Raw genomic sequence first — 26048 nt, 5'->3', positions numbered from 1 at the left:
GGTCCTGGTCTGCTCCGTGAGAGACAAGTTAAGGCAATTCCCCTTTGGGGGTCTTTTGTTTTTGCTTTTGTGCCCATACTGGGGTTTGAACTCGGGGCCTGGGTGCTGACCCTTAACCTATCCCACTCAAGGATGACATCTGGCTAGCTGAGCCGCAGCTCCACTTCTGGCCTCTTTGGGTGGTTAATTAGATATAAGAGTTTCAGAGATGTTCTTCTCCAGGCTGGCTTCATGCTTTGATCCTCAGATCTCAGCCTCCTGAAGGACTAAAATCAAGGCAGTTAAGTTTGAATTCTAAATTCTCAATATGGCTGGAACTAAAAATCCCTCAGAAAGGGAAAGAGAATTTTTAAAGGTTTTAAAGGCCTATAGTAGTTGCCAGTACTGTCCGGGGCTTGAACTCAGGACCTCGAACTTTCGAGGCAGGTGCCCTGCCATTGAGCCACGCCCCGGCCCAGGCTTGGAGTACCTATGCCTCTACTCACTGGAAGACAGAGGCTTCGCTGCTGATAGTAACAATCCAGGAGTACAAAATATGTTTGGGCTTTTTTGGGGGGGTCAGTCCTGGGGCTTGAACTCGGGGCCTGAGCACTGTCCCTGGCTTCTTTTTGCTCAAGGCTAGCTCTCTACCACTCTACTGAGCCACAGTGCCACTTCCGGCTTTTTCTGTGTGTGTGGTGCTGAGGAATGGAACCCAGGGCTTCATGCACGCTAGGCGAGCACTCTACCACTAAGCCGCATCCCCAGCCCAGGAGTACAAAGCATTGCAGGTAAATACACACAGCCTTCTTCGGAGGTAAAGCCAAATCATCACCACCAAGTGCACTTGGGGCAGGCACAGAGGGGAGGCATGGGGTTTGGTCCTCCCCTCCCCCTGCACCCCCTCGCCGGCAGGAGGCAGGAGGACTCCCTGGGCCGGCCTGGGGGTGGGGGTGGTGCTGATGTGCTTGCTGGATGGGGGGGGAGGGGAGGGACGCCCCGCATGCCGAGGCCCCACAGTGACCTTGTTGAGCTTGGAGTAGTCGATGAGGTCTGGCCGGTGTCGGTGGATGAGGGCGCAGAGGCCCAGGCCATCTTTCCAGCTTCACAAACGAGGAGCAGAGGCCCGCGGTGAATGGGGAGAACACAGTGGATGGGGCCCCCCCACCCCCGGGGAGACACGGTCCAGGGACCGCTGAAGCACCCCACTTCTCCCTGCACCCACTACCAATCCCCACGCCTTGCCCCCCTCCCAGGCAGGGTGGGTTTGGAGGTCCCCACCCCCACCCCGCCCGGGGCACAGACGCCATGCTGGGCTCGGAGCTCGCTGGGGACAGCTCGGTGGCCGGGCTGGGCGCAAGGGGCCCCCTGGGAATGCGGAACACTCGCACCGGCCTGGGGCAGTGGACGCACAGCGAGCGGGTGACTGTGGGCCGGCCCGGGAGCGCCGCCATTGGCCTTGGAGAGGCCCAGCCGCTCTCAGCCCTCTGGGCTCTGGATTTCTTTGCCTGTCCCCTGTCGCTCTCCAGTGGGATTCCCCTACTTCTCAGGACCCAGCAGAGCCCGGCTGATGGCTCGGGTGTGTGTGTCTGGGGGTCTGTGGAGCTGGCGGGGAGGGGGAGGCGGAGGGGAGGGGGCAGGGCCCCGGTGCCCAGCGCTTGCCTGGTGTGGAAGTTCTGGATGTTCACGTTCCTGTAGGGCGCCGTCTTCCGCTGACACCACAGCAGCAGACCTTCTTTGGCAGATGTTTCTGCAAGGACAGGCAAGAAAAGTGTCTTCCTAGCTCACTCGACTCCCACCTGCTTTCGAAGCACGCCTCGGGCACCTCATCCACACAGCACCCTCCCCACAAGCACCGAAGAGCCAGGACCCCGGTCCCAGGGGCGAACGTCACTGGGGCTTAGAACCCAGGGTCTTCAGGCTGGCGCTGACTGCGTGGCTCAAACAGGTGCTCTACCATCTGAGCCACACCTCCACTTCCAGCTTTTTGCTGGGTATTTGAAGATCAGAGGCTCTCCCATTTGCCTGCCAGGCTGGCTTTGGATCTCAGATGTCAGTTTCCTGAGCAGCTAGGATTATGGGCTCAAGCTACCAGAGGCTGGCTTCCAGAAACAAACACCTGGTAACGTGTAAGGAATTTCAAAAGGACAGTGAAAAGCCGCTGCAGGTTAGTTACGGCATTAAACACAAAGCAAAACAAAAACAACTAAAGCCAGACTTCAGGATGAGTAGTAACTTTCCATCTTTAAAATGAGAATAATAGAGCCGGGCACCGGTGACTCACATCTGTAATCCCAGCAACTCCAGAGGCTGAGAACTAAGGATCGGGGTTTGAAGCCCACCAGGGCAGAAAGATCTGTGAGAGTCTTTATCTCCAATGAACCACCAGAAAATCAGAAGTGGAGCTGTGGCTCCAGTGGTAGAGCACTAGCTTTGAGCCAAAGAACAAGGACAGCACCCAGGCCCTGAGTTCAAGCCCCAGGTCCGGCACGCACACATAAAAAGTATTTGTTCTTTAAAGCGGGTTCAACTTTATTCAAATTTAGAATGAGCAGACCACAAATTACTGGGGGGTTTTCCTTTTAATTTTTGTTTATGTGGTACTGAGGAATCAAACCCAGGGCTCCTTGCATGCTACACAACCACTCTAGCACTAAGACACCTTCCCAGCCACCAAATAACTGTTTTTTAAATGAAGTAGAAACTCTTTGTGTTTCCATTAACATAAGGAAATGCACTTTAGTAAAATGACATTATAGCCCAGCGCTGGTGGCTCAAACCTGTGATCCTAGCTACGCAGAGGCTGAGATCTGAGGATCGTGGTTCAAAGCCAGCCTAGGCAGGAAAGTCCGTGAGACTCTTATCCCCAATTAACCACCAGAAAACCGGAAGTCACATTGTGATAGAGTAGTGGCCTGTGCAAAAGAGCTCAGGCCCCAAGTTCAAGCCCACGACTGACAAAAAAAAAAAAAAGAAAATACAGAAACTTTAATTCAGACTACTTATTAATTCAAGCTGGCTGTCATTCCTGAGCCTCAATTAATGTTTTAATGTCATTCTGTCTTGGTTGGCTTTTTGGCTGACATAAATGGGTCTCTGGTGCTAAAATTGGAATTGTGTGTGTGAATTCGAACCTCCCTAAGGGCACGAAGGTGCCAGGCTTTCTGTCACCCAGCACGCAGTAGGCAAAGGGCTAGTTATTCCTGCTTGGGGGTTGGTGAATAACTAAGACCACCACAAAGAACAGGCTCGGCCGTGAGTTAGGTAAGGGCTCTCTCTGTGCCCTTGCTTGGGTTTTTCGCTCAGAGCTCTACCACTTGAGTCATGCCCCCTCTTCTAGCTTTTTGCTGGTGAATTCGAGATGAGTCTCACAGACTTTCCTGCCGAGGCTGGCTTTGAACCTTCATCCTCAGGTCTCAGTGTCCTGAGTAGAGGGAAGAAAACTTCGATGAACTCTGTCATAGTTATGAACTTACTGGGTAAAGTAACTCGATAAATGTACGTGTGTGCATGTGTGTTGTGTGTGTACGCGCACACGCCAGTCCTGGGTCAAGCTTGAACTCAGCCTGAGCGCTGTCCCTGAGCGTGTGTGTGTGTGTGTGTGTGTGTGTGTGTGTGTGTGTACAAGCACCCGTGCCTCTGCTCTAATGCTCTACCACTTTAGTCACATCTCCAAGTTCGGCTTTTTTTTTGGGGGGGTGGTAATTGGAGTTGAGTCTCACAGACTTTCCTGTCTGGGCTGGCGTCAAACTGCAGTCGTCAGGTCTCGGCCTCCTGAGCGGCCGGCTGGATGCTCACGCTGCTCTGCGGATGTGCTCTTCTTTCCAGAAGGACCCCAGAGCCGCGACCCAAAACGGTGCCGCGGGCTTCCCTGCCCACACACGAAGCCTTCCACAGCGCGTGTCCCGCAGCCTCACACCGTGGAGGCGCCTGGCCCCGATTTCAACGTCCACATGACACCACGCCCCCCGCCCCCCCCCCGCCAGAACCCCCCCCCCCCCCGTGTCCTTTACCTTCCACGGATATGTCCTGAATGGCGAAGCGAAGGATGATGGTCCAGATCATGCCCAGGGTCATCTTCACATTGCCGTCGACAATTTCTGCAGGGGACAGACCGCCCCATCAGCCTCCGCCCGCACCCCCCACCCCACCCCCCGGGGGCTCTGCCTCGAGGGCCAGCGTCCAGCCGAACTGAGTTCTGAGTGCGTCCGGAGCCCACATCTGCCCGACTTGTAGCCTTAGGTCGACATGAGGCAAGGTTGTAAATAACGAAACAGAACGGGGTCTCCTCAGGTCCCAGATCCTTCCCGGCGCCCCCTCCCGTGGGGGAGGAGTCCCCGCTCCTGGGGATCCCCCACACCACCCCCACTTCAAGAACTTCGTTCTAGTGAAGCTTTCCAGGATGGTGTGCGTGCGCCCTGGCTCCGGTCACTGGCCGGGGGGCACCGGTGACGCCCTGCAAGCACCGGCGGCGCGGGCCCCGTGCCCAGCAGGGGGCGGTGGGGGCAGCCCAGGGTGGAGGGAAGATGGTGGGCGTGGCCGGCGGCCCGGGGGACCCTCACCTTCCGCCCCGATGGACACCAGCTTCACCCCCTTGCTGGCGATGTAGTCCAGCGCCTTGTTGACGTTGGCGATCTTGTGGAAGCGCATCTTGCCCCGGTCGGGTTTGGACAGCCTTTCGCCTGCAGGAGGAGAATCCAGACGCTAACCCTGGGGGGGGGGGGCGGGGGCGGGACAATCCTGGGGGGGGACGGTCGCCCCAAGGCTTCGAGCGCATCGCCGGGGTGGGGAGGCACAGGGAGCAGGAGGGGGGTCGGATAGCAATGTTATCTTAATAAACCTGGGCTTAGCGGAGTTAGGTCCTGGTTCGAGGGGGGACTCATGGGGCCCCCACCTTCCTCCCTCGTGGGGGGAGGACGGGCAGGCCCACCTGAGATGACCTCCAGCAGCAGCATGAGCTTCAGGCCGTTGCGGAAGTCCTCCTCGATGTTCTCGATCTGGGTGCCGGCCTTCCGCAGGTGGGAGTTACACCAGGCCGTGAAGGTCTGCGGGGAGAAGAGGCGCTGCTCAGCCGCCCTCGCCCCTTCCTCCCAGGGAAGCACAGCGGCCCGCCAGGACACCGGAGACCCACACCAGATCCTGGCACCGCGCCGGGCACCTGGGGCTCACGCCTGTCGCCCTTGCCACTTGGGAGGCCGAGAGCGGAGGCCGCCCAGGCGGGGAAGCCCATGAGACCCTGAGGCCACGCGTGGAAGTGTGGCGCAAGGGACAGAGCATCAACCTTGAGCGAAAAAAGCCAACGGAGAGCCCTGAGTTCAAGTCCCACTACTGGCACCAAAAGACAAAGACATCCACTTTGGTTGCGACTTGGAGACACTGCGACCTTCGCCTTCTAAAGAGCTGCTCGAAGCAAAGAGACGACGCTAAGATGGGCTTGATTTCCTGCACTCAACCAAAAACATGAGCTTGCTTGCAGAACGGATGCATAAGTACTGTCTCCTTAGAGGAGAGAGGGTGGGCGACTTTGTGCCCGTAGCAGAGAGGAGGGGAGGGAGAGGAGGGACTCACCGCCACTAATTACCAACTGCGAGTTCATCTCCCGTGAGCAACAGATTTCTACTCTTAACTAAATTAAATGTGCAGTGTAATTAATCACTTAAAAACGATAATAATAATAATAGCTTCCTACTAGCTTATTCCAGGCACGGAGCTAGATCCTGGAGTCTAAGTGTGACCAGAGACAGCCCGGCTCCCGATGGCCTGGCCGGCCGCCATCAACACACAAACCTCGACGGACAATCTGCATGAGCGGCACCCAAAGCCCTTCTGTGGGTTTCTCACGCTCGTCCTAACCGGCGTCCACTTGTGCACTACTTCCTGCCAACGCCAGATTGGAAATGCTTCTGGCAGCTGCTAGCTAAGATTGGAAACTGCCTCCTTGTCTTACAACAGCTGCTGGGCCCAGGAACAAAGTGACTGGCACGTTACCTTGGGGTCTGGGGGACAGGCAAGGGACACACAGACAGGGTTTGAGTCCAAGATGACAAAGCCAACCTCTCAAAATCTAAGACAAGAAAGTGGCCAAGTGGCCGGGTACTGGAGCGCATGCCTATAATCTCAGCACTCAGGCACTCGGGAGGTAGAGCTAGGAAGAATGGCAAGAAAACTTGGGAGAGCAACCTCCATTTGCGGCTAGCGTGCGCTGCATAGAAAGTTCAAGGCTGGCCTTACCTACACCAAGAGACACTGTCTGAAAAATTAAAAACTTAAAAAGGACCAAGTGTCCATAAAAACAATTTTCCTGGGCTGGGGATATAGCCTAGTGGCAAGAGTGCCTGCCTCGGATACACGAGGCCCTAGGTTCGATTCCCCAGCACCACATATACAGAAAAAACGGCCAGAAGCGGTGCTGTGGCTCAGGTGGTAGAGTGCTAGCCTTGAGCGGGAAGAAGCCAGGGACAGTGCTCAGGCCCTGAGTCCAAGGCCCAGGACTGGCCAAAAAAAAAAAAAAAAAAAAAAATTTTCCTGGTGTAACAAAGAAGATTCTCAAACTTACCAGTCCCTCATTTCAAGAAGTATGTGATAGCATTAAGTTCAAGGGCAAAAAAAAAAAAAAAAGGCACGTATTTTCTGGGGTTTCAATAACTTTTTCCTAACAGCCAGTACTGTAATTATTTCTAAAACACGTGAACTTCCTTTAGGTTCAAACAGGGGAAATTCTACACCCATAGCCATCAGTGTGGCAGCGCCTAGCTACGAGAGGCTATTGAAAGTTAAATTAAAATGAAACTACTTTAAAAAGTGAGGCCCTTTCCAATGCTCGGGGCCTCTGCCTGAGCCCGGGTAGCTACAGAAAAGTCCCCGTGGCCAAACTGTAATGGTCACCCCTGCTCTGATAAAGGACCGTTGTTTGGCGAAGGCAAGATCACTGTAAGAATACGGCTGGCTCCGTGTTAATCCATAGTCTGGACTTACCTTTTGGATACATCTCTTTGCTTCAAAATTCAAGTGGGGCATAAAGGATAAGTGGGTCCCCCCCACCCCCCCTCCAGCCCTCAGTCTCTGCCACCCAGAGCCTTGTCAAAGCTACTGAACTCCCATGCAACCTCCGATGACCTATGCACACACACACACACAGACCACTCGGCCTTTCATTTGTGTTTCTAGGAATCTTTAACACAAATCACAAGAGAACACATTGTTTTACATCTTCTTCCTTTTTAACCGACTTTAAAAAAAAATGTGACTTGAAGATCATTCCACATCAGTAGAGAGCGTTCCTTTACTATAGCTACACAGTATTCCACTGTACTGCTTATACCACACTTCAGGTGTGTTTAGTACCAATCCTCTTAAGAATCTATCCAGAGGGTGCATACGTGTAGGTAACCCGTAGGAGCCTGCACGTGCTACTGCCAGTTACAAGAATATTGGTAAGCCCATCTGGACTCTTGATGTTCAAATAACATATAATCAGGCATCCTGCTCCATTGTGGGCATAAATACCCCGCACCCCAAAATCTCCACTCTGTCTCCATCCCCAGCCTCCATCCCGGAGCACAGACGCCTGCCAGCCCGCAGCCCGGCTATGACCCGCTAAGTTGCTGGCAGGGGCCTTCAGCTTGCTTTCCTACGCGACTTCCCCTAAGGAGCTCCTCCATGTACCTCATTGAACCTGTCTTCCAGGAGGCATGATAGATTTATAAGAGATCGGAAACATTTTGTAAACGTAAATGTCAATGATGCTCAAAAGAAACTGGGGGTGCTTCGTGCTTTAAACTTAGGACAGTGACGTCTCTGCAGGCCGGCTCAGGTAAGGCAAGATTGCTCTGGAAAATGGAAGACAACCTGTAGTCACGACTGAAGCTTGTCTAAGTACCGGAAACAGGCTGCCTCCGATAAAGGATAAACACACTGTTGCTTAGCAAAGTTTGCAGGATGTTTCTTCAGAGCAACGGGAGATGTGGAAAGGTCTCTCATTTGGAAAGTGGCACCGTGGCTCAACTGGTAGAGCACTAGCTTTGATCTGAAGAGCTCAGGGATAGCTCCCAGGCCCAGAGTTCAAGCCCCAGGACCGACCAAAAAAGAAAAAAGAAAAAGTTCAAAATTTGTAAAGGTTGTGTAGCTGGGAGCTGGTGGTTCAGGCCTGAATCCAAGCTACTTGGCTGAGGCCTGAGGATCGAGGCTCCAGGCCAGCCTGGGTAGAAAAGTTCCCCAGACTCCTATGTTCAAAGAACCCCAAAACGCTGGAAGTGGAGCTGTGGTGCAAGTGGTAGAGTGCTAGCCTTGAGCAAAAAAAAAAAAAGCTCAGGAAAAGCACCCAGGCCCTGAGTTGAAGTCCTAGAACGAACACACACACACACACACACACACACACACACACTACCTTAATTGTCTTACTTTCTAGGCAAGATCCTATGGGATAGGAATCAGATTCTATCTGATTAGCTGAAAAAATAAAGAGCAAGACACCAAAAATGTGTGTCTGTTCAAGTTCTAGGTTTTAAAGAATTGTGACTGTCGTGTCAAAATGAGAGCTACAGAACCCTTCACTGTTAAGACACTGTACGCTTGCCAGAAAGAAAGAAGAATAATACCTTGCAAAAGTAACAGGCAACCTCGTTGGGGAGGAGGTCCAAAAATAGAATCCGGCTCTCGGTGACGCTGGGAGCTGGCAGGTTCAAGACGGGTCTCTGGCACTTGGACGGCAGCCGCACCCCACCCGGCTCTCATCAGAAACTCTCAGCCACAGACGGGGTCCTCGGGCTTGTCCACGAAGCCAGACCGAGCCCGGACACGGCACGGCCTCTCTCACACGCGCAGTGCGCCCCCCAAAACCCTCCACAAGGCCAGAACGAAAGCGCAGCTGTGGGCTGGGGAGGCGGCGGCTGCGCCCCCACGGGAAGCGGGGCCCCGTCCACGGCCGCCCCTCCGAGCCCCTTCTCCGGGCTCTGCAAGTCGAGCCACGCGTGGGCCCCCGACCGGCCAGGCCGCTCCGTCCACGCGTGGAGCGCGGGCTTGCTGTCCGGGTGAGTGGAAGGCACCGCTAGTTTTCACGCGAGTAAGTGAAACGCTATCCCGGGCACGGGGAGCTCCGAGGACGGCGTGGAAGACACGAGTGTCCAGCCATGGGGGGCCCCTGGCTGGGTGATCTGTGCGGCCACGCCCGCCTCCCCCAACGCTGGCACTGCACAATCGATCCCTCCCCTCCCCCAACAGCTTGCTCCCTCGGAGCAGGGGGACACGCCGGTCGCTGGGCACTGGGCGAGGGCAGCGCGCGCTGCGGGTCGCCCCTTCCTCTCCTGCGGGTGGGCTTGAGCTTACACAAACGCACGCCCGTGTGTCGCCCATCAGCCCACCCGGCACCTGGGGAAGCAGCTTGTGCCACACACACAGCAAAGTAAATATTCTTCAGCTCGAGTTCCCCCTGCTGTTACTGTTTTCAGGGACCCACACGGAGGGCTGCCTCCACAGAGGGGTGCGGGCGCCCTCTTGGGAGGGGGCGGCGCCCCACGACCCCGCCTTTCTCCGTGCGGCCGTCCCAGGCTCCGCCAGGCACTTCCGCCGCTCGCCCCCCACATCTGGGGGCTCCGATTACCATACAGAGGGATGGCGGGAAAGCTGGGCATCCAGAGCCCCCGACTCCAGGCTGGGGGGTCCCCTCCCCGCTGCCAGTCCCCCCCAGGAGAGGAGTCCCAGGAACAGTCCCAACATCCCCGGACACCCTCCCCCGCCCCAGCTGCTGGCTCTGTCTGGACGCAGGAATGGAGGTCCGGACGCAGCCTCAAGCAGTCCGGCACGCGCCCCCGTGATTCCAGTTTCCTCTCGGCAGTGAACTTAAATTCTTTTTCTTACCTGTCTGTTCAACAAAGAACGTGTAATTGATCTTTATGTAATCATTTCTTAACTCTATTTTGAAGAGGTATTTAAGGAGCTGGGTGTGCCTGCAAGGCGGGTGCTTGGGAGGCGGGGGGGGGGGGGGATGGACAGTTTGGGGACGATCTGGGCTACACAGCAAGGCTGGGGGCTGGGGACAGCACAGGGGAGAGGCCCCGGGCTCCACCCTACCTGCGGACAGAGCCTAGGGCTCCAGAATCCCAGCTAGAGGGCTGCGAATCAAAGGCAGCCTGGGCAGAAAAGGCGATGAGACTCATCTCCAGCTTCCCCACGAAATAAAACCGGAAGCGGAAGTGTGGCCTACGTGTGGCCCAGCACCAGCCTTGAGGGGAAAAGTGAACCAAGAGAGCGAGGCGCGAGGCCCTGAGTTCAAATCAGCGTGTGCACGCGCGCACACACACACACACAATCTTGTGGGGTAAACAGTTCAGGAAAGTATATAAAAATATAAAATCTGGCCAGGCAGCGGCGGTTCACACCTATATTCCTAGCAACTCAGGAAGCTGAGATCTGAGGATCGAGGTTCAAAGGCAGCCTGGGCTCCAATTAACTACCAGAAATCCAGAGGTGGGCAGGGTGGCTGGGGCCAGCATTATTGACCTTCCTCGTGGGGCCTGGGCGCCTCCTTGGGACCGGGCGGCCACAGCGTGTGCCCTGAACCGGGCCACTTCTGAGAGGCAAAGGAGACGCCACTTATAAGCCTCTGGGACAAGAGCCACCACCGGGACTGTCCTGAGCGGAGCCGGACACAAGGTGTCAGGACACTGCAGTGACCACACACCCCGTTTCCCTCGCGAGAGTAGGGGTCTGACAGGGAGCGGCCTGCCCAAGCTCACGGGGCCTCGTGGCTCCTTCTCGCCCGGCTCTGTGGGTAAAATTCTCCAGAGCTCAACAGGCCCTAAAAATAACCCTTCCTGTAGAAGAAGCCGTCCATGGCCGCTCCGCTCCGACCTCCGGCTGCACCCCGGGGGTGGCGGAGGAAGCAAAGATGTCCCAGCATCAGATGCGGCTTCCTCAGACACCGGCCTCATGGTCACGGCCCGAGTCCCCCACGCAGAGCCCCCGCGCCTCCCCCAGCCGGCCGTGTTCAGGGCCTGCTTCTGAGACGAGTCTGCAGCCCCAGGAGCTGAACTAGTCCTCTCCCATGGCTTCCACCTCACGGCACTGACGCTTCCTGGGGGCAGCGCTGGCCTCGATCTAGAGGACTTCTGGGCTCCGTGCTGGTGTCTTTTCTAAAGCTCCGAAGGCTGCCTGGCTCTTCCTGGGCTCCTTTCCTCCCACTCCGCGCTGCTGGACCAAGTGCTGGCGAGAGCTGTTCTTGAAGTCACTATGTTCCCTGCCTGCCTGTGGATTCAGAGACTTCATTCTTAGCTGATACCCGCGGCGCACCAGCCGAGATAGTAAATGCTCCCAGGCACAAGGGACGCCCGGCTCGGCAGAGTCCCGAAAGCACAGTGAACGCAGCGGCTAGAAGCCCGGCCCGGGGCTCCGGAGGCCCTCCGTGAAATCCAGCTCTACCACGACACACCCACAACCTGCAATCAAAGAGTCAGCATCGCTAGTCTTCTAGAAAGTTCCAACTGTAAGACAGAACGGTATCATCACCGTGTAGGCAAAATCCTGGAAGCATCCTCCAGCTCCGCCTTCCCAAAGGAAGACAGGCAAGCCCGGCTTTCTTGACTACTGCAGCGATCGCATCGCATACACGGTTTAAACAGGGCCGGGTCGAATCGCATACACGGTTTAAACAGGGCCGGGCAGCACTCTTGCTCAGTACCAGCTGCTCCTCTGCTTCGTTCTGCGGAAAGTGTGGAATACCACGAGCGCTAGGCCAAAATCCCTTCCCACACACACCTTTTTAAAACAGATTGGCAAAAAATTATTCATAAAAATACCACTTCACTGTCTCGTTGGGATTCCTTAAATTGTTGCTGCTCATGGCAAAGAGCCTTCCCCTGAAGAACCCAACCGAAAAGGCCAAGGGAGCGCTGGATAGCAGTGTGGCACACCTGGAATTACAGCTACTGGAGAGGCAGAGGGGGGAGGAGTGGGGTTCAAAGCCGGCCAGGAAGGAAGGCCTGTCAGATCTCTAACTACTAAAAAAGAAAAGAAAAAAGCCAGAACGCTAGCCGTGAATGCAAACGCTCAGGGACAGCACCCCGGCTCTGAATCCAAGCTGGCCAACGCCGATCCTCTCACACGGCTCTACCTAACACATACGGAATATATCGAAAACCCTGGTAAAGAGCCAGGCTCCCACCGACCTTCTCAGTAATCGCTGCGCTCACATCTTAGGGGGCCTTCAGGAAGGAACCCAAGGACTCCCCACAACTCTCAAAGACAGGACTTCTTAATTTGCAGTACTCCCTCCTTCAACCTTTGGTACAAAACCCATCATCGTGACAAATTATTAAACGCCATGCCCAGTCGCCCCCAAACCACCTCGCATCCACCTCCTTCTCCGTGCAGGTCTCATTCACGAAAGCTAGCAAGTGCGCTGGTGCTAAAAAGGCAGGCTCCTGGGCTGGGGATATAGCCTAGTGGCAAGAGTGCCTGCCTCGGATACACGAGGCCCTAGGTTCGATTCCCCAGCACCACATATACAGAAAACGGCCAGAAGCGGCGCTGTGGCTCAAGTGGCAGAGTGCTAGCCTTGAGCGGGAAGAAGCCAGGGACAGTGCTCAGGCCCTGAGTCCAAGGCCCAGGACTGGCCAAAAAAAAAAAAAAAAAGGCAGGCTCCTGGGGCTGGGGATATGGCCTAGTGGCAAAGAGTGCTTACCTCGTATACATGAAGCCCTGGGTTCAATTCCCCAGCACCACATATACAGAAAACGGCCAGAAGTGGCACTGTGGAGCCCCAGGACTGGCAAAAAAATAGAAATAAAAAAAGGCAGGCTCCGCCCAAGTGGCAGGCCTCCTGATGAGGAAGTCCTGGCGGACACGGGACCTCAGGAGTGCGCCATCTGTAGAGATGCCATGGCGTTCTCTTCCCAGCAACAGCCCAGGGCACCGGGCAGACCACAGCCGGGCTGACTCCGTGGTAGGCCTCGCACAACCGACCGTGGCCTGTGGGGCCGTGGTCCGCGGGACCGTGGCCCGTGGGCCCGTGGCCTGTTGGGCCCGTGGCCCGTGGCCTGTGGGGCCTGTGGGGTCGTGGCCTGTGGGGCCGTGGCCTGTGGGGCCCGTGGGGTCGTGGCCTGTGGGGCCGTGGCCCGTGGGACCGTGGCCTGTGCTGGTTCTGCCTCGGCACCCTTCCCGGCGTCCGCTTTCCATTTCCCAGCCCCACGCTGTGAAGCATGTGCGCACCATTACTGCGGTCTCTATGACCCAGACAGAAACTTAAATGTGCGCTTTTCTGAATTCCAAAGGGATTTGGAATTTGCTGTAAACGGGGTCCTTTCAAATCAAACTGAGGTTACTAGAACTTTCTGAATAAGGATTGCTGACACATGTTACCATATGTAAATGAGTCTGCATGGGTTATTTTTTTTTCCAATTCTAAAAATTCTTGAGTTCCGAGTTTGGAAACACATGAGCAGCTTCTCTCCAAGGGCCCAGCTTGAAACAAGACTCCAGCAGAGCGAGTACTCTATTGCTTTGGAGATTTGAGAATTTTAAAAAAAAAATTTAAAAAGCGGTATGCAATAAATGAAGTCGGAATTAACACATTTATAGCTCAAGGAGTTACAGAAACTATAAAAAAAACTTGTCTTTTAATTAAAAAAAACTAATTGCATTACTTTTTTTAAAAGATGATTCATAATTTCTCCTGCCATCTGACCAATTGTGCGCGTGATCTGACGGCCAAAGGGGGAACAATGGGGCTTTGGGGGGGGCAGAGGCCGCGCCCCCGTGATGAGGAGGGAGGGCTGGGGATTGGGCAGCAGAGGGGTGCGGGGCTATGGATGGCACCCACAGAGGCCCCTAGGGGAGGGAACACTGGGCAGGACACAGGCTGGCCTCACACCCCGGAATCCCAGCCCGAACCTTCTCCCAAAGGAAGAAAGAAGGAGGTAGCCAACCGGGCTTGTGTCTTTTCTAGATCATTCTTGCCAGCATCACAAGTACGATCCCCAGGAAGGGCGGCAGAAGAGGAAGGCCTGAGCTGGGCCAGGAACGCGGGACGCAGGAAGGCCTTGGGGAGGAGCAGAGGAGGGGCGCGTCCAGGGGACCGGGGAGTTGGGCACTGCGGGGCCACAGTGCAGGAGAGGGGCCTCTTTGAGGGCTACTCCTCGGCCTCTGTTGGGGTGCATAGGATCATGTTTGCACACTTCCTGACAGGGAACCCCATAGATCGGGGCTCAGTGACACCCCAGACTTTCTCCTACCTGCGTTTCTCTAGGCTACAAGCTCCCTCAAAGCCCAGGAGCCTGGCCTCCCCAACCCTTAAGGGACCATCGTGACTGATTGTCAGATGAACGAAGAAACGAACAATCATTCGTTCACAACCACTCGTTCACAAATAGCTTGTGTTCATGTTTGGGTGGCTCCTCAATACTGCAGGTAAAAAAACCACCTAGTTTCCAATCGAGAAAACTGGCGGGTGTAAGTGACACACCCGGCCTGGAGTGTGTGCGTGTGTGTGTCGTACACAGAGCGTGCCTCCAATTCCTCTAGCAAGGCCAGATCCGGGCACTTGGGACGTTTCCTCCCTCTGAAACGGTCTACCCTAGCACTGAGCCAGCTTCCTCTCCTCCCCCCACCCCAGCCGCTCTGCTTCTGTTCTTTCTGGAAGCATCGTTCCTGTTCCCAGGGAAACGTGGCACCGTTCTGACTGTCCTCCATCGGAGCCCCGCTCCTGTCCCCACTCTCCCCCCGCCCCCCCGCGAGGCGGGCGCCCCCGCCAGCCTGCGCCTCGCCCGTGGGTGTCTCCAGCTGCAGGGGCGCGCGCACGGGGCTCGCTGACAGCTTTCCCAGGCTGCCTTCATTAGAGCTCCTGGCCGAGGCTTCCAGTCTTCCTCCTACTCACGTCTCTTACTTGGTGAATCTGGCTGGCAGGGCAGGCCCGGGCGAGGCCCCAGGACACAGCCTTTGCCCCCCCACAACAGGATACAGAGAGACAAGAGGTGACTGTACCTCAGAACCCCCCACCCGGGAGCGTCCCAGGGGGAGCCCAGGGTTCCTCAGGCCCAGGCCAGGCCCTGCCTTTCACTCCAGCCCTTCCTCCAAACTAGTGCAAGCGCAGGGCTCGTCCCGCACCAACCAGGGGGCCGGCGCCCAGTGGGCCTGTCGCTCCAACCTTTCCTCGCTACCGGACTCTGCGTCTTCAGCTTCCAGAAGCCTCTTGCTCTCCCTACTCCGCCAACACATCACGAGTGGCAGACGATCCAAGGATACAAAGCTGTTTTAGGGGACCTGGGGCTGACTTACTTTCCGCCTCTGCTCTGAATGTGCTTCCCCCATCTCCTGGGGAGGGGGGAGGGGGGCCCAAGGGATGCGGTGTGTAAGGCCATCTTGTTGGTGCAGCTGGGCTGCACACCCAGCCAAACAGTCATTAGTCCAGTGACCCTGGTAAACTCATTCCTCAGCCACGACGATTCTCCTTACTCGACCTTCTAGACACTTGGTTCTTCAGATCAGCACCCGGCCTTTAATTTTCTTTTTTAAGTTCTGTATGTTTCACTATGTACATCTTAATAAGTACATCAGAGGAGGAAGGAATGGAAGGCAAATATAGAATGGAATGACAAGCAAGCTCTCCAAGTGGATACTGGTGACTGTTGTTGCAATATAACCCCACTGAATGTATGCACTTAAAGTAGCTAAAGTCAGGGAGGCTGAGATCTGAGGATCATAGTTCAAAGACAGCCCAGGCAGGAAAGTCCCTGAGACTCTTATCTCCACTTAAACAACAAAAAAGCCCCAAGTAGAGCTGTGGTTCAAGGGGTAGAGCACTAGCCTTGAGGACGCCTCAGGGACGGCACCTATGCCCTGAGTTCAAGCCCCAGTATCGGCACACAAAAAAGACTGGTTAAAGTCAGGCTCAAGTAAGTGGGAGCACCCTGGCTTTGAAGCCAAGGCTCTGAGTGCAAATCCCAGTACTGCTCAAAACCAAGTAGCTGTGGTAAAATACCACCACCAGGAAAACAAAAAGTACCTCAGAGTCACGAAGGCCCAAGCCCTGTCCCCAGCCAAGGCCAAGTGTGAGCTCATGACTATGGGACTACTTACTAAAAATAACAGACACTGTTACACAAAGATAATAATTGACCACTCACAGGTCACCTTACAGCAAGTAAAACCCTTCAACAGCAAACACTTTAGCCATTCGATCCTGAGGACCGGGGGAAAAGAACCCTCCGAAGTAAGAGAAGCTGAATTTTATCTCTGGTCTCAAGATAAACAAATGGAGACTAAAGATTGGGACTGAAGTGTTGAGCTGGGCCAAGATTCACCAGGTGGGGAGGGGGGGGGGGCAGGGACATGGACGACTGGGAATCTGAGGAATTCCTCCAGCTTGTTACTTGCCCACACAATGAGTGCCCTTCCTCGCTCCAGGAGGACACTCACACAGGCGCTGTCCCCAGAGCTGTCCCCAGGACGAGAGCGGGGCAGGGTGCCGGGCCCTGCGTTCTCAGGGGAACCCCCACCCCTTGGGCCGCTGCTCCCGCACCCACGTGTGCAAATGGAGAAGACACGGAAGTGACGCTGTGGATCCCGGTGGTAACAGTGCTAGCAGCCCTGAGTGCCCAGGCCCTGAGTTCAAGTACCCGTACCGGCGCATGGCAAACAAAAAGAAGCAATGGAGCGGATAGCAGCAGAGCTGTTAGTTCCACAGGGAAGTTTATGGTCATGGGGCCACATGCCAAGGAAGGACACAAGGATCCTCGAGGGAGAGGAACACAGGGTGCCCCCCCCCAGGCCAGCGCTCTGTGCTTGAGAGGGAGACAGGGCACCCAGCGCTGCGGTCCCCACCAGGCCTCCCTGGGGGTGGGGGTCAGGCTCGGTTCTGAGCCTCCTGGAGAAACGCCAGAGCTCCGTGGACTCCGCTGTCCCCACGCTGTGTCCTGACTGGGAACAGTTCTAACTCCAGGCATCATCAGCCTGGTCCTCGTTCTGACTCCGCTGTCCACATACAGGACTGAAGATCTCCCCGCGGGCCATTCTCCATCCCCATGAAGTATGGACAGAAACGTGCGGGGCTGGGCAGGGCGGGGAAGGGGGGCCCTCGGCCTGGCCTGCACACTCTAAGCCCCACATGGGGGTGACCTTTCGTGAAAAGCACTCCCTTTATTCCTCCCAAGGCCCTTGGCAGAGCCGCTCCCCCCCCCCACAGGGGAGGGGGGTGCAAGGATTACCACAGTCCCCGGGCCTCTCCACTGCGGGTAAAATTAGGCACTGCACCCATTAGAGCTCTCGCCACGTCATCCAGTGCCACCAGCATCTGTTGACAGACCGCATGCCCGGCATATCACTGAAATGGCAAGAGCGGGGAAGGTGGCCCACAATAGAAACAATGGCATCTCCTCCGCGCCCCGTCCAGCAGTGCCTCATCGGACATAAATAGAGGCCCGGCCCAGGCGGCTCTGACCTCAAGCTTCCCCAGGACTCCACCGAAGGGAGCAGGTTCCATACCAAAAGTGGAAAGAGCACGCTCTCTGATCTGATGAGGTCTGTGGCCACATGAAACTGCCCCCCACCCCCGCCCCCACCAACGACCAGTATCTACAACACCCAATCTAAAGAAAAACAAGAGCTCTCACTTCAAACCTTACAGCTGTTGTTCCTGAACTGGAGTCAAGGGAATATGTCTGTTTTCTAAAATAACACACTTCAAGCCCTATATAGGGCCATAACAATGTAACTACGTGGGGATTCCAAACCTAGAAACCATTACAACAAAACCACTACATCCAAACATAAATGCAATAAATACAGCAACAAATACCCCCATATGAACGTAGCCTTGGAAAACTGACACTGTCTCTGCCCACTATTAAACTACTTTTTTAAAAATCAGCAGAAACCTCTGGGATCAAACATTCTAAAAACAATAGGCCATCTACCTGCCTTACTCCTGAACAATTTCACTGTTCCTCACAAGAAGAAAAAGATTTCTTTTTTTTTTTTTTTTTGAGTAAAGACATTGCACTTGAAGTTTCTTCCTTAAATTCATGAAAAGAAACAATAACCACACTCGCTGCGAAATTTTTTTGAGAAGGCAGCAATATATTCAATGCTGAAAGTTAGTCACTTCTTAACTTCTTGCATACTGGGTATACTATGCATAAACACATCCAAGTGACACAGGGAAATTCCCAGGACATGCATTTCCTAACAATCCCTTTTTAGAAGGTTTGGGGTGGCTTAGAGGCTCAAATGGTATATCCCAGCAATCATGAAGTCCTAAGTTCAAATCCCAGTACTGTAATTGAAAAGGGAGACCAGAGAAATAGATGTTAAAAAGTAAAAAAGTGCTTGGGGGACTGGGCGGGAACGTGGAGAAGGGCGCCGCTGATCAAGACGTCCTAGCGCATTCAGCAAGTTCTTTCTGAACTGGCGCCTCCTCTGGATGGCCGCTTGGGGATAACTTTGAAAACGGAGAGAAGCAGGGCTTTGGTGGATGGATGATTCTGGAAATAACAAGGCCTGGCTCCTCCTGGCCTCTGCCGGGGGGCTAGGCGCGGGGTATGGCGGGGTTTATGGGCGCCGACATGGAGTCCACTCCATGCTGTCACCTGGCTCTCCCGCCCTCCACCCGGGGCGCCCCACGCCCAGAGGGGGGGGAACTCCGCCCCCCCCCCCGCTCCTGCCATGACCCTGGGCACCCCAAGCTGGGGCTGGCTTGTCCCTCGGCCCCTCCCGCCTGACCACCCACCCAGGAGGGGTGGGGCTCGGGGCCGGGCGCCCCCCTCGGGCCTGACCTCCAGGGGCTATTAATAGGGCGTGGGGGTGACGGCCACTGGGTCGGGGGCTGTCGGGTGGGCTCGGTCCTCCCCCGCCCCCCCCCCCAGCACGGGAACCCACTGATGGGCGGCCGCGGACGCCTCCCTCCGGGGCGCCTCGTGCGAGTTGGGGAGCCCGGCCCGGCCCGGCCGCCAAGGTCACGGCCTCCAGGGGGCCCGGGGAGGGGGGGAGGACGCCGGAGGGGGGGCCGCCGGGGGAGGGCACCCCCAGACCGCGGCCCGGCGCAGGGGGCCGTCGGAAACAGCCAGGCACCCCTCGCGCTCCGCTCCCCCCCCCCCCGGGGACTGTGCTGCCCACGCGCGGCCTCCGCCAGGCGCGCCGCCCCCCCCCCGCCCGTGCCCCGCGTGCGCCCCGCGGCGGGGCCGGGCGCGAACCCGCGGCGCGCCGGCTGACCTTCCGCTGCTGCTTCTCCCAGGCCGGGTCGAGGAGCAGGTCGCGGTCCCACTCCTCCTCCTGGATCATGTACTCGTCCTCGTCGTACACATAGTTGTACTGCACGCCGGGCTCGATCTGGTTCATGGTGCCGGGTGGCCGTGGGGGGCTGCGGCGGGGCGCGGGCGGGCGGCGGGCGGCGCGCGGCGGGCGGGCGGGCGGGTGACCTTCGCGGGCTGCTGCTGCTCGGGAGGGGGGACCGGCGGGGGCGCTGGGGCTCGGAGAAGCTCCAGCTCAACGCCCGAGCCGCGCGCGCCGCTTAAGAACCCCCGCGGCGCGTCACGTGCCGCCGGCCACGCCCCGGGGCGCCGAGGCCACGCCCCCGACCCGCCCCCGGCGCGCCCCGACACGACCGGCTCCGCGCGGGCCACGCCCCCGGCGCGCCGGGACCCGCCGAGGCCACGCCCCCGGCGCGCCCGGCTCCGCGCGGGCCACGCCCCCGGCGCGCCGGGACCCGCCGAGGCCGCGCCCCCAATGCGCTCACGCCACGCCCCCGGCGCGCCCGGATCCTCGCGGGCCACGCCCCCAATGCGCTCACGCCACGCCCCCGGCGCGCCCGGATCCTCGCGGGCCACGCCCCCAATGCGCTCACACCACGCCCCCGGCGCGCCGGACTTTGCCGAGGCCGCGCCCCCAATGCGCTCACGCCACGCCCCCGGCGCGCCCGGATCCGCGAGGGCCACGCCCCCAATGCGCTCACGCCACGCCCCCGGCGCGCCGGACTTGCCGAGGCCACGCCCCCAACGCGCTCACGCCACGCCCTCTCGGGTGGGACCTGGGTCCCGGCGCCCCTGCGCTGCGGCTGCGCCCCAGGGGCGCCCAGCCTGGGCTGGCTTTGAACCTGCGTCCTCGGATCTCAGCCTCCTGAGAACTGCAGTTTGGGGGTGCCAGGGGCGCCCCTTCTCCTGCCCGCCCTGGCCGTCCCGCAGGTGTGTGTGCACGCTGTACTGGAACCGGACAGGTGGCCCCTCTTAAATACCCAACGGTTCCTTTCAGGCCGAGGACGAACCGCATTTCTCCGTGATCTGAGCAGTTGGGACCGGCTCGGTGTCCACAGTTGGCGGCCCTGCCCGAAGTTCGACGGTCTGCCCCCCCCCGCCCGCCCCCCCGCCCCCGTGTGGAGCCGGGAAGGGCCCTCTCCCCCCAGCCAGAAGTGAGTCACCTCCCGGTTCCACAGCCCGCTAACCTATTCGTTCTCAAAAGGGCGATCACCTGTACGTGGTCACCCCCATCCCTACATTGTGCCCTCCCTGAAGACAAGGACTTGATCCCGCACGCTGTAGAGCCTTCCTCAGATGCATTTAAAAGGACAGTCCCTTTCAAATATACCACCTGCGAGAAGATGTCCACATTTATTTATTTTTTTGGACAGTACTGGAACTTAAAGTCAGGGTCTTCTGCTCATGAGGCAAACACTCTGCTACTTTAGCCATACTGTGGGGAACTTGGTGCCTGGTGGTAAACACTGGGAACCTGACTCAGAGCCCTCAGTGCTGAGGAACTGGAGGACTTCTTAAGACCAACTTCCTGGGGGCAGGCCCCCCTCTCCCCAGCCTTGGGGTCTCCTCCGCCTCCTTTCCAGCTTTCCGCGGCACTGTCACCTCCAACTTCTACCACTTCCTTTAAAAAATAAAAAAAAAACTCCCTTAATTTTAGGGACTATTGATTATTTGGAGAATGATGTCTATTGTCAATCAATCGTTTCTTCTTCAGAGAACATCGCTTCAGGATGTGTTGATATGTATGAGCAACTTTCGGGACGTTTCAGAGCTACAGAGTGCGATCTAGTCTCAGCATAGCCCGAGGCCCTGCGCTCTGGGGATTCATGTCCACGCAACCACCGCAATTCACTGAATTAATCCACGTAGTGTGGTGGCAAAGGGCCAAGGGAGGAGATTGCTGTCGTGTCCCCGGGAACGCGGTGGGAAGAGGCGATGGGCTGTGGGCCCTTCCGCCCAGCTTGCGGGTTCGCAGGTGAGCTGTGGGCTTACACCGAGGAGGGGCTGGGTACGGACACAGCTGTGGTGTGGTGTGGCCCATCTCCATCATCCCCGCCTGGCCCTCTCAAGGTCATTGTCAGGTCGGGGAGGAGCCCGTGCATGGCTCGAGGCGCCTGGCCCGGTGGGCATCCAGGGGAGGAGCTTGTCCACCCCCCCACAACCCACCCCCACGCTCTGGACCTCTCCCAGTGACTTGGCCGAGGTGAATTTACTCCAGCTTCTGCTGAGAGACGCTCCATCTTCCTGTCCTTGCCCCCAAGGCGCCAGACGGTGGCAGGCACAGTGTTGTTCCTTTTTGTCCGCTCTGTCCGTTTCTTTGTGCCGGCAGTAGAGCGTGAGCTCAGGCCTCGCACCCTTGCTTGACTTTCTCATGCCGGGCGGACGCTCTTCTGCTTGAGCCACGACTCTACTTCCGGCTTTTCTTGCCAGCTAATTGGAGATGGAAGTTTTGGGGGGCTTTTCTGATGAGGCTGGCTTCCAGCCGGGATCTTTAGATCCTCAGTTCTCAGCCTCCTGAGTCGCTAGGATTACAGGTGTGATGGCGCACCTGCAAATTCTGCTTTTTAAATCTACTTCCAATGTGACAAATGTCCGGGGGGGGGGAGGGAATTAAGGGCTCTAGGGGACATCTTTAAATTCAGATGTCCCGGGCTTAGAAACAACACATTGTATCTGTAGAGTTGACCCCCATCCTGTCGGCCCCAGGCCGTACAGACACCAAGCAAAACCCCAGGTATGTGTGAACCTGCTTTGAGATGTAAGCAGAGCAATTTACCCAAGCCAGCTCTAAACAATCCATTGTGGGCCAAGGAAAAGCCACCAACTTCCTAGACCTAGTAGCACTTTCAAAAACCTCTGCCTCCTTGATCAGACCCCTTCTTAGCCTGGTCCCAAATGCACCCCGTCCCACAACCTCCAAATCCATGAGAAGGTCTGTGCCCTGGCTGTTTGTTCCTCAATAAACAGTCCCTGCCTGTTGAGGATCGAGTCCGGACTATTCCTTTTCCGTCCTCCTCTGTTTTCCAAACACTATCCATCCACAAAATGTTTGAATTTGGAAAATAACAAAAAATCCTTCCAGATTGTCCAACCAACCACAGGAAACTAACAGAAAGAGGGCGTAATTTCCACCATTTACTTTATACAATTTGTACTTTTTTTTTACAGTGAACATGATACATTTATAATAAGCGCTAATGTTTATTGTTCCAGCTGTGTTCCTTCCAGAGAGAACAATGCACATCAGCAATTGAACATCACCTCCATTAATGCGATTTTAGTTTTCACCCGCCTACCACGACTTCCATTGAATTTGCCAGTCCATTAAAAAAACGTAGGTCTTTTCTTTTTTGTTTTTTTTTCTTCACAGAACCAAAAAGCAACGTGGGTAAAATAACGAAAGATATGATTCAATCCAATTATTGTTACTTATTCTTGAGAACTGACATATACAACCACAGGAAATCTCTGGCACTTCCACAACCCATTCGTGTAGGAACCACCTTTGCTTTTCCACTGATGACGTTTGCCATTTGCTTGACTTGCTTCTACGCTCAGAACCCCTTTGAAAAGCGAGGAAGCGCGGGTGGGTTGGCGTTCATTGTGCGTGGAGGTACGGCAATTTGTGTATAACAAACGCACAACTCCCGAACTCTACAGCCAACCCGTGTGAGCTGAGACTTGTGAACCCTTTGAGAGATTCTCCATGCGTATTCACGCCGAAATACTATGTTTATAAGACTTCAGTGGGAATAAAGGATAGGCATGATTGTCTTAAATGTGACACTACCTTGAATATTTTCCTAGATGAGTCCACACAGGTCACCTAGCCTTTGCCTGTCCTCACGCCTCGTGTCCGATTGCGACTCTCCCATTTGCGGCTTCCCAGGTAGGGAAGGTGTTCAGGCATGAGCCACCAGTGCCCGGCTTCTGGGAGTGACATTTGGGAAGACATGGGAACGAGGCAGGCCCCAGGAGGAACTGCCAGTTTGGATCTAACTGAACCCAAAGCAAGGCAGCGCCTCCCGGAAGCCCCCCCACACCCCCACCCCGGGGGGTGGGGGGGGCTCCTAAGATGAGTATTCAAAGAAAGCCGGGCGCTCTCCGCGGCGGGCTGCTGGTGTTCTGCTATTCACGAGGCTGCTCTCAGCCTCACGCACAGGGCGACAGGTGGAGAAACCACAAATAGCCCTGGCCTAAGAATGGAAAAAATGATAAGCCGCGGCCAAGGCCTCCAAAGTGCCCTGGCGACAGGAATGCGAGGGCCGGGCCTGAGCCTGGAGGGCGAATCGCCGGGGGGGGGGGGGGGGGGGGCGACAGGCTGCTTCCAGCTCCACTCAGCCCAGGACGGAACCCCCCCCCCCCCCCGCCCCGCACGCCTGCACGCGCTGGGCCTCGCCGGCCTCCCGGACACGGCCCCCCCCCCCCCCCCCCCGCGGAGGGCTCCCTTCCTGGGCCAGCCGGGCCTGGCCGCTGGGCTCTGGGGCTGGAAGGGGGCTGGGCCCACCTGTTGTGTCTCCCGTGACCTGAGGGCCGTGGAGAGGGGATTGGGGGGCTCTGGGCTTAAATCCCAGTTCCACTTGTCGATTCCTTGAACACTTGTGGCCTGGTGGGTTCCTCATCTCTAAAAGTGGGGGATGAGCTGGCATTACGTGGGTGGGGGAAGGGTGGATGAGAGTCATTAAGAAACAAAATAGACCGTCCAGTGCCTTCTGCCGGGAAAGAGGAGCTGAGCTGGGATTCCAGGCCCCACGTGATGGCCAGAGACCAGGAGAGGGAAGAGCAAGAGCCAGCCCTCCTGTCCCTCCCTCCCTCCCTCCCTCCCTTCCTTCCTTCCCTCCTTCCTCTTTCCTAACTCCTTCCCTTCCTCTCCCTGCCTCCCTCCTCCCCTCCCTCTCTTCCTTCTTCCCTTCCTTCCTTCCTTCCTCCTTCTTTTCTTTCTCCATTTTCTGTTTGTCTCCGACGGCACTCAGGCCACCACGCATAGACAGTCTGCCGCTGAAGTGACGCTCCGCCTCTCCCTTCCCCAAAATGCTTCATTTTTTTGATTTTAACAAAGGGCTTTGCATTTCCGTTTTGCGCTCGGAGCGCCATAAACTAGGTCGCTGGTTCTGTTTGTAGTTCAGGTTTGTCAAGTGAACGTTGAGTGAATCAAAAATGCCCTTACCTTGTGTGTGTGCGTGCACACGTGCACACCTGCATGCACACGCACGCACACATATGTGAGTGTTCTGTGTTCCAGTACTAGGGCTTGAACTTACGGCTTTGTGCTTTCTCTTGGCTTTTTCCCTCAAGGCTTGTGCTTCACCACTTGAGCCAAACCTCTACTGTAAACTTTTTTTTTTTTGGCCAGTCCTGGGGCTTGAACTCAGGGCCTGAGCACTGTCCCTGGCTTCTTTTTGCTCAAGGCTAGCACCCTGCCACTTGAGCCACAGCGTCACTTCTGGCCATTTTCTGTTATATGTGGTGCTGGGGAATCGAACCCAGGGCCTCATGTATACGAGGCAAGCACTCTTGCCATTAGGCCATATCCCCAGCCCCTACTGTAAACTTTTTGCTGGCTCACTGAAGATAAGATTCCCACCAACTTCTGCCCAGGCTGGCTTCAAACCTTGATCCTCGGATCTCAGCCTCCTGAGTAACTGGGATTACTGGTGCGAGCCACCGGCAGCGACTCTAAAGGAGCCATTCCTACTGCACGTGAGCACCTTGCTTGCAGAGTGTTCCTTCAGTCCCGGGTGGAAGCGATGGAGGGGTAGACCTTTGATCCCTGTTGCGGGTGGAGGGGGGTTCGCTCTCCACTCCCAGTGTGTGGAGCACGAGCTGCCCTTGCTGCTGGCAGCCTGCCCCAGGACATCCTAGCCCCGAGCCCCCGGCTTGAAAGCACAGGGGCCTCCCGCCTCGGGGCCGGGCTGACAGGAGCGCGTCAAGGCCACGGATACTCTCTGACAAACTGGGCATCCGTGTCTTTTTTTAGGATGGGATTTCCTCCCTGGCGCACCGCTGGGGCTTGAGTTCCTCTCCGTCAGAGCTGGCAGGGCGCTGGGCTCCAGAGAGCTCTGTACCTGTGTCAAAAGCCTGGGAAAGCACAAATCCTCCGTCTACGTGTGCTGCAGGAGACCGCGCCAGCCACGGGCTGCATTCACGTTTTATCGGGGCTGAGTTCTCAGAGGATAGTCGAGGGTCACCAGAGGGGCTCCCCGAGCAGAGGGTGCTTCCACTCACGTCCAGTGAAGATTGTGCAGAACCACGAGATGTTCCCAGACAAGGCGACCGTGTGCTCATGTAGACTTCCCCAGAGAAACTTAGGCTCGGATCTCCCGCTCCTCAGAGCAGCCTGGAGCAGGGGCCCGAGGGCTGCCGTTCCTTCTGCTCACGGAGGAGGCGGCAGCACCTGAGGACGCGGAGCTGACGCTCGGCCAAGGGCCCTGTCCCTCGCGCTGGAAGAGGCGGCGGGGGCAGGCCCGGTGCTCCGTTTCTGCACTCGGCACCGAAGAGGACAAAGACTCCCTGAATCTCAGAGCGAGACTGGAGGACTGGGAGGCAAACAGACAGTTCCACTAGAACAGGACTCAGGAGGGAAAGCAGGGAGGAAAGGGGAAAGGGGAAAGAAAAGGGGAGGGAAGGGGAGGGGAGGGGAGGAGGGGGAGGGGAGGGGAGGGGAGGGAAGGGAAGGGAAAGCTCTTGACCATTGGATGAAACCTACGTACTGCATGTGGCTCATGTAATCCTAGCGACTCAGGAGGCTGAGATCTAAAGATGGCCGTTGGAAGCCAGCCCAGGTAAGAAAGTCGGTGAGACTCTTATCTCCAATTAACCACCCACAAATATCAG

General features: G+C 56.7%; 1 protein-coding gene across 1 annotated transcript in view; it reads right to left on the bottom strand.

Moving 5' to 3' along the window:
- Actn2 (actinin alpha 2) overlaps nucleotides 1–19407 on the bottom strand; it is a 42532-nt gene extending 23125 nt beyond the window's left edge. Inside the window, exons 1-6 of the mRNA XM_048367773.1 lie at nucleotides 19177–19407; nucleotides 4910–5024; nucleotides 4542–4661; nucleotides 3993–4079; nucleotides 1642–1729; nucleotides 1004–1082 (exon numbers count right to left, since the gene is read on the bottom strand). Coding sequence (XP_048223730.1) covers nucleotides 1004–1082; nucleotides 1642–1729; nucleotides 3993–4079; nucleotides 4542–4661; nucleotides 4910–5024; nucleotides 19177–19302 — 615 coding nt within the window. The 5' untranslated portion in view covers nucleotides 19303–19407. The remainder of the gene's footprint in view (nucleotides 1–1003; nucleotides 1083–1641; nucleotides 1730–3992; nucleotides 4080–4541; nucleotides 4662–4909; nucleotides 5025–19176) is intronic.
- Nucleotides 19408–26048: the final 6641 nt, after the last annotated feature.

This window comes from Perognathus longimembris, chromosome 18 (genome assembly GCF_023159225.1).
Source record: "Perognathus longimembris pacificus isolate PPM17 chromosome 18, ASM2315922v1, whole genome shotgun sequence".
NCBI lineage: Eukaryota > Metazoa > Chordata > Mammalia > Rodentia > Heteromyidae > Perognathus > Perognathus longimembris.
Note: the sequence above shows the minus strand (reverse complement) of the source record. Positions and strands in the feature narration are given on the sequence as shown.